The 7,175-nt window shown below is 36.8% G+C and overlaps 1 protein-coding gene across 1 annotated transcript in view; it reads right to left on the bottom strand.

The window, feature by feature from the left end:
- Positions 1-244: 244 nt before the first annotated feature.
- Positions 245-7,175, bottom strand: part of LOC101893692 (serine-rich adhesin for platelets) — a 105,069-nt gene continuing 98,138 nt past the window's right edge. The window contains exons 5-6 of the mRNA XM_005180822.4: positions 4,053-4,642; positions 245-757 (exon numbers count right to left, since the gene is read on the bottom strand). Coding sequence (XP_005180879.1) covers positions 523-757; positions 4,053-4,642 — 825 coding nt within the window. The 3' untranslated portion in view covers positions 245-522. The remainder of the gene's footprint in view (positions 758-4,052; positions 4,643-7,175) is intronic.

Below are 7,175 nucleotides of genomic sequence, written 5' to 3'. Positions count from 1 at the left end.
CTAATTATATTTTTTAAAGCAAATTATAAATCTATGATCGCCAATGTGTTTTTTATAAAGCTGCAAATTTTGTCCGGCAAACATATATACCATATGTCTTGGAGACAAAAACATATACACAGAAATATGTATATTGATCTATATATGTATGTATGTACATTTACATATATTTCTAATAATAAAAAATTAAATAAAAATAATATATTTATAATGACTAAATATGTGAGCGATTTTCGTTTGTTTGTTTTGATGTTTGATTTCCTGCTCCTGGGTAGTAGCTTCAAGGCCAGCTGGGGTACTATATCCTCACAGCATAATATCATGGAAGATGTATGTGGACTCCCTGCTCCTTCTCCTGTTTTTAATTCAAGGCACTTTTGGTATGGAATTTTAACAAATCATTGTTGTCGCAAGGCCTCTTGGTTGGTTTTCAGTTATCGCCACCTCAATTATAATTACTTGGTTTGTTGTTGTTCTCTCGCAAGGCCTCTTTGTTGTTGGTCATCAGTTTTCGCCTTCGCTTCAATTATAATTACTTGGATTGGTTATTTTCGCCGCATACATATTGGCCACTTTATAGATAAATTCGTATTGTTCCTTGGTCAGCACAGCACTGGCTCGTCCTCGCCTCACATAGTACACAATATGGGGAATGTCAACGGTTCGCTTGGGTGTCTCCAGGCTGCGTATGGCAATGTCACATGCAATAATTGTACCCGTTCGACCAGTACCTGGAGAGCAGTGGACAGTTAAGGGACTAGAATAAGAAAAAAGAAGGAGAAAAAACACACACTTTAACATCATGCAGAACATCATGGGGACAAATACGAACAAGCATATGAAATAGACAAAAATATGTAAGTATGTAATAATGTGGATGAGAATATCAATATTTTGCAAAACATCTGGATCGGAAAGTCCTAAATTGGAAGCAATTTTTGTTAAAATTCCATGGACCATCGGCAGTCGCAAACGGTCACATGATGTTGTTGTCTGATTTTTTTGTAAAATAGGGATACAACTCGTTGCAACTTATAGCTCATTTCTTTCTTTTGTTTAATTTCTTTTTTAGGAAAGAAGTAACGTTTTTTAAGACCTTCCAAATATTTCAAAATACCCATTATTCTCATAAATTCACGGAATAATATGATCCTAAAAATATGCTTCATCTTTTGTTGACTTTAAAGTGCATTAGAATTATATCATGTTCTCATTGACATTTGAACTATTTGTTCTCCGTTCAAATTATGTACCTGAACAAGTGAAAACGTATCAGTCGGTTTTGCCGACAGATGCAGACCCTCAGCCAATGTTCGATCATTTAAATATATATTCTGACTTCGGTTTTTACTATGCGAAGCGTTGACCCTCTTTGGAGTAGGTTCCGAAGGAATGGCACAATATTGTACATGATATAAATATTGCGACGTGCCAAGCTTGGTCTAGGTGAGGACTTTTTCAGAAAAAAGTTATTCGTGATGGAATTCAAGCGTGATTTCTTTATATTTGGTTGGAGAACCACAAGTGGCTATCGGTAGAGCACTCCAGCATTTAAATGTGAATAAATATTTTGTGTCTCGTGATGGTGTGGGCCGCCACAACAATCGATGGTCGCTTTTCGCTCGTATCAATCGACCGTGGCATCAGGATAAATGCCGAATATTATCCCGAAAATATTCTGGAGGGTGTATTAAAGCCTTGGTTACGCAAACATTTGGCTGCAGACCTTGGACATTCCAACAAGTGTGGAAAGAAACGGATGCCTTTTTAACGTTTTATGAGCGTCATGGTTATTTAAAATGTTGACCCATTGTGGGTAGATTTCGTCAGAAGAAGAAGTGTCTTCATAAGAGTTTCAAGTGTTGGTAGAAATATTGGGATGTGTTAAATTTGAAGACAATAGAGCTTTCATTTTAAATTTTAGAAGCCACGCCTGACTTAGCACTGATGCGAATATTAGGATTTTAAGTTTGAAAAAAAAAAAAATCGGATGATTCTTTCTCTTTCTAAGAGGTAAATTATTTTCAAAGAAAATAACCTTTTTGGGGGAGTGACCATCTCCGAATACAATCTAAGTTTGAAAATAATATCACAATGTACCCAGTTTGGCCGAAAACGGATACTGCCTTCAAAAGTTATTGCGCGTACTAGCCAGAAAGATAGGCTGACAGAAGGACGACTCCAAATCTTTTGAAACAGATTTGGTCCAAAGACATCTAGGGTCTAAAATAGATGTCTTTGTTATTTCAATGAGACAAGTTTTGGTCGTATCAAATGTAGCCGCATGGCTGAGGGTTTAACAAGTAAAAAAGCTGTAATTTCGGCCGGGCCGAACTTTGAGTACCCTCCACCATTTGATACAAATTTGGCAATTTTCAAAACAACAAAAAAAAAATCTGTTTAAAAATTCTGTTGAAATCTTAAAAACTCGGTAGCCGTGTACGACGACGTGAACATGCGAAGGCAACTTTTGTCATAAGCTGTTACAATATTCAAATGTGAAACTTGAAAAAAAATCTGTTTATAATGTAGCCAAAATCATCAAAATACCGAATATCGGGAGGTACCATGGGGGTTATAAAACGTGGACCTGCACAGATAAGTTTCTGGCATAGGCATACAGCCTTGCGAACTTCAAATACAAAATTTGAAATAATTCCGGTAAATAATGTCGCTAAAATCATCAAAAAACTGAATATCGGGGGTACCGTTATATGGGGTCTATTCGAAGACGTGGACTTGCACAAACAATTTTCTGTCATAGGCTGTATTATTCATTACAAACTTCAAATACTAAATTTGAAATAATTCCGGTAAATAATGTCGCTAAAATCATCAAAATCCCGAATATCGGAGGTACCGTTATATGGGGGCTATTCGAAGACGTGGACTTGCAGAGACAATTTTCTATCATAGGCCGTAGTATCGATTATGAACTTCAAATACGAAATTTGAAACAATTCCGGTGAATAATGTCGCTAATATCATCAAAATACTGAATATCAGGGGGTACCGTTATATGGGGGCTATACGAAGACGAGGACCTTCACAAGCAATTTTCTGTCATAGGCTGTATTATCCATTACGAACTTCAAATACCAAATTTGAAACACTTCCGGTAAATAATGTCGCTAAATGCATCAATTTATACTGAATATCGGGAGGTACCTTTATATGGGCGCTATATAAAAACGTGGACCTATATGGCCCATTTACGAACTTAACCTGCCTGCTGGCAAAATCAACATGTGTGCAAAATTTTAGCCTTTTACCTCAATTCGTTCGAAAGATAGCGTGATTACAACAGAAAGACAGACGTATAGACAGACGTATAGACAGATAGACAGACAGATAGACAGACAGACGGACATGGCTAAATCTTCTTAGAATTTTACGCTGATCAAGAGTTGAGTCTGACATAAGTATTTCGAGGAGTTACAAACGGAATGACAAAATTAATGTACCCTCCATAGTATGGTGGTGGGTATAAAAACACATACGCAAGTGTGTGACAGCAGAAGTTTGTAAAAGACGCCCTTACCTGATCAACGAAAAGAGCGAATCACGTGCCATGTGAACTTTGTATAAAACAACTCAATTCAATACAAATTGTGTGCCTAAAAGCATGCTTTAATTTTCAAATACTTTAAATTACATAGACATTTATACGTTTATATGGATCCTAGAACTCAGTTATTTGATCTGCTTACTATTTGAGAAGAGAAAGGAATTCGGAATGGTCTCTTAGCATATTAACCTAGGCCACTTTGGAGATTTTTCATAAGAAACATATCATAAACTAATTTTCAGCAGGTGTTGAAAAGACAGAGGACGTTTCGAGAGGTCATCTATCGGAAACTGACTTTGGCCGAAGCCGATGAATATTTCAACAATATACTGTTAATAAAATAATTTTAATGCTCTGATCTAGAACCTGCAAGAATCTACTACTTCTGCAATTTTTTTGATATTAAAAAGAATAAATCGGTTATTGTAGAAAAACTTTTTCATTCTACCACACATACACACACACTCATAACTTTCCCACTTACCCCTGATTTCTGGCAGTCTTTTTGATTGGCACCATTGAAATATTGCCATTTATTTCCGCATTACTGCTACCATTCGAATTTGTTCCATCTTTGACGCCATTTGTCGCTCCACCCTCTTCGGCCGATCTCAAGGTATTACCTGCCCCCGGCGCTGAACTCTTTTCTTTTTCTTCATTAGCCTGTTCGATGGCATAACTAATGAGAGAAGAACGAGCCTCCAGTAGCATTGCGATGATGGGTGCCTCTTCAACGGGCACTCCCGTCTCTGGCCATTTATACCAGTAGTGGGTCAACTCTCGGCTGGCATTATTTTCGGCGGTATTTTTCAGCAGAATTGTGGAAATGGCATATTTATCTTTGACTTCACGATTCTGTAGCGTGACTTGGAAGTCGCCAAATGTTGCGTGATTATCCAGCGTAACGGAGGGCGGTAGATATTCGAAACATTTTTCAATGCCATTTTCGATGAGGTCGGTTGCCTGGATTATGACACGGGATTGTTGTTCCCATATCATGCGCCAGAAATCTTCAACGGTGGTCTCCAACGGGGCCTGACAGGCTATGTAGTAATTGGGGGAATCTTTGGGACCCTGAAAAAGAAGAGGGAGAGAGATTTTGTTTTTAATATTTTTATTTGCTGTGTTGGTTTTTTTTTTGTTATTTATGTTTGTTGTTTTGTTTGTTTTATCTAATATGTTTGATTTGAGAAAGTAATTAATAAATATTTTCGTTGTTGTTTTTTTGTTTTTGTTATCGTTCTGACTAACCGCTGTATGACTAAGCCCATGTGATACCTAACTACCTACCTATCTGTTGTTGCTGTTATAAATATAAGTTAATCTTCATTTTGGGGAATATCATGTTCTCTGTCATTATTAGAGTACACACTACACTGTGGCATATTCGTAAAGGTACGGCTAAAATTTTAATTAATTTCAGCCTTAATATTAGAATACATTGAAGGTACACCAACACCAAAAAACCTACGGAAAATAAGTCAAGCTAAAAACCAGTAAGGAAAAGTCAAAAGTCGGGCAGTGCTGACTATATGATACCCTGCACCACTATGCATATTTAGTAGAGCTCCCGTAATAAAATAATTTATTTAAAGTAGATCATACCACCTATCAATCTTTGGCTTTAGCGCAGCTATAATTTGATTTCAGAAGGAAATAAATTATGGGAGGCATATCCAATTCTGAATCAATTTTCCCTAAGTTTGACGGAGACATTTTTTATTTTTTATAAAAATATAACACTGCTACAGCTGTAAGTTCCGGCCCGGGCTGAACTTTGGATACCCTCCACCATTTGGAACGAATTTGGCAATTTTCAAAAAATAAAATCCGTTAAAAATTGAATAATGTCGCTAAAATCATCAAAATAACGAATATCGGGAGGTACCGTTATATGTGGGGGCTATTCGAAGACGTGGAATTGCATAGATAATTTTCTGGGTCAGGCTGTAGTATCCATTGCGAACTACAAAATACCAAATTTGGAACAATTCCGGTGAATAATGTCGCTAAAATCATCAAAATACCGAATATAGGGAGGTACAGTTATATGGGGCCTGCACAGAAAATTTTCCGTCATAGGCTGCAGTATCCATTACGAACTTCAAATACCAAATTTGAAACAATTCCGGCGGATAATGACGCAAAAATCATCAAAATACCGCATATCGGGTGGTACCGCTATATGGGGGCTATACGAAGACGTGGAGCTGCACAGATAATTTTCTGTCTTAGACAGTAGTATCCATAACGAACTTTAAATACCAAATTTGAAACAATTCCGGTGAATAAAGTCGCTAAAATCATCAAAATACCGAATATCAGGAGGTAGCGTTATATGGGGGCTATACGAAGATGTGGAGCTACACAGACAATTTTCTGTCTTAGGCTGTAGTATCCATAACGAACTTTAAATACCAAATTTGAAACAATTCCGGTGATTAATGTCGTTAAAATCATCAAAATAACGAATATAGGGAGGTAATATGGGGTTATACTTAAACGTGGACCAGCACAGACAATTTTCTGTCTTAGGCTGTAGTATCCATTACGAACTTCAAATACCAAAATTGAAACAATTCCGGTAAATAATGGCGCTAAAATCATCAAAATACCGAATATCGGAATGTAAGGTTATATGGGGCTATTCGAAGACGTGGACCTGCACGGACAATTTTCTGTCTTAGACAGTAGTATCCATAACGAACTTTAAATACCAAATTTGAAACAATTCCGGTAAATAATGGCGCTAAAATCATCAAAATACCGAATGTCGGAATGTAAGGTTATATAGGGGCTATTCGAAGACGTGGAACAGCACAGATAATTTTCTGTCTTTGTTTGTGGTATCTATTATGAACTTCAAATACCAATTTTGAAACAATTCCGATAAATAATGTCGGTAAAATCATCAAAATACCGCATATCGGGAGGTACCGTTATATGGAGGCCATACCTAAACGTGGACCTATATGACCCATTTTCAATACCCAAAGTCCTGCAGACATAATATATATTTGAGTAAAATTTTATCAATCTACTTCATTTCGTTCGGAAGCTAGAGTGATTTCCAAAGACGGATAGACGGACAGATGGACGGACCTTGCTAAATCGACATAGAATTTTATGCTGATCAAGGATATATATACTTTGTGGGGTCTAAAATGTATATTTCGAGGTGTTACAAACGGAATGACAAACTTAATATACCCTCCATACTATGGTGGAGGGTATAAAAATATATGTATCGGTGCCGATATATATCGGGGCCATTTCCAAATGGAAACGTACGTTCCGAAAGTCCATTCCTTTGTGCCATTATTCGCACAAAAAACCGGAAATCGGATTAAGGATATATATGGGAGCTATATCCAAATCTGAGCCGATTTCGATAAAATTTGACAATGGTATTTCCGAGCCCTTAAAGATCTTTGGTATCAAATATCATTGTTGTGGAGTGGATATTACGAATGTGAGGGACTTAAAACCTCAAATCGGATAAAACATATGCATCGGAACTATAGCTATATCTGAACAAATTTTTTACCAAATTTGATGTACTTGCTTCTAGACTGTATTCGGTCGAATGTGCCAAAATTCAGTTAAT

The sequence above is a fragment of the Musca domestica genome, unplaced genomic scaffold (genome assembly GCF_030504385.1).
Source record: "Musca domestica strain aabys unplaced genomic scaffold, Musca_domestica.polishedcontigs.V.1.1 76, whole genome shotgun sequence".
NCBI classification, from domain to species: domain Eukaryota; kingdom Metazoa; phylum Arthropoda; class Insecta; order Diptera; family Muscidae; genus Musca; species Musca domestica.
Note: the sequence above shows the minus strand (reverse complement) of the source record. Positions and strands in the feature narration are given on the sequence as shown.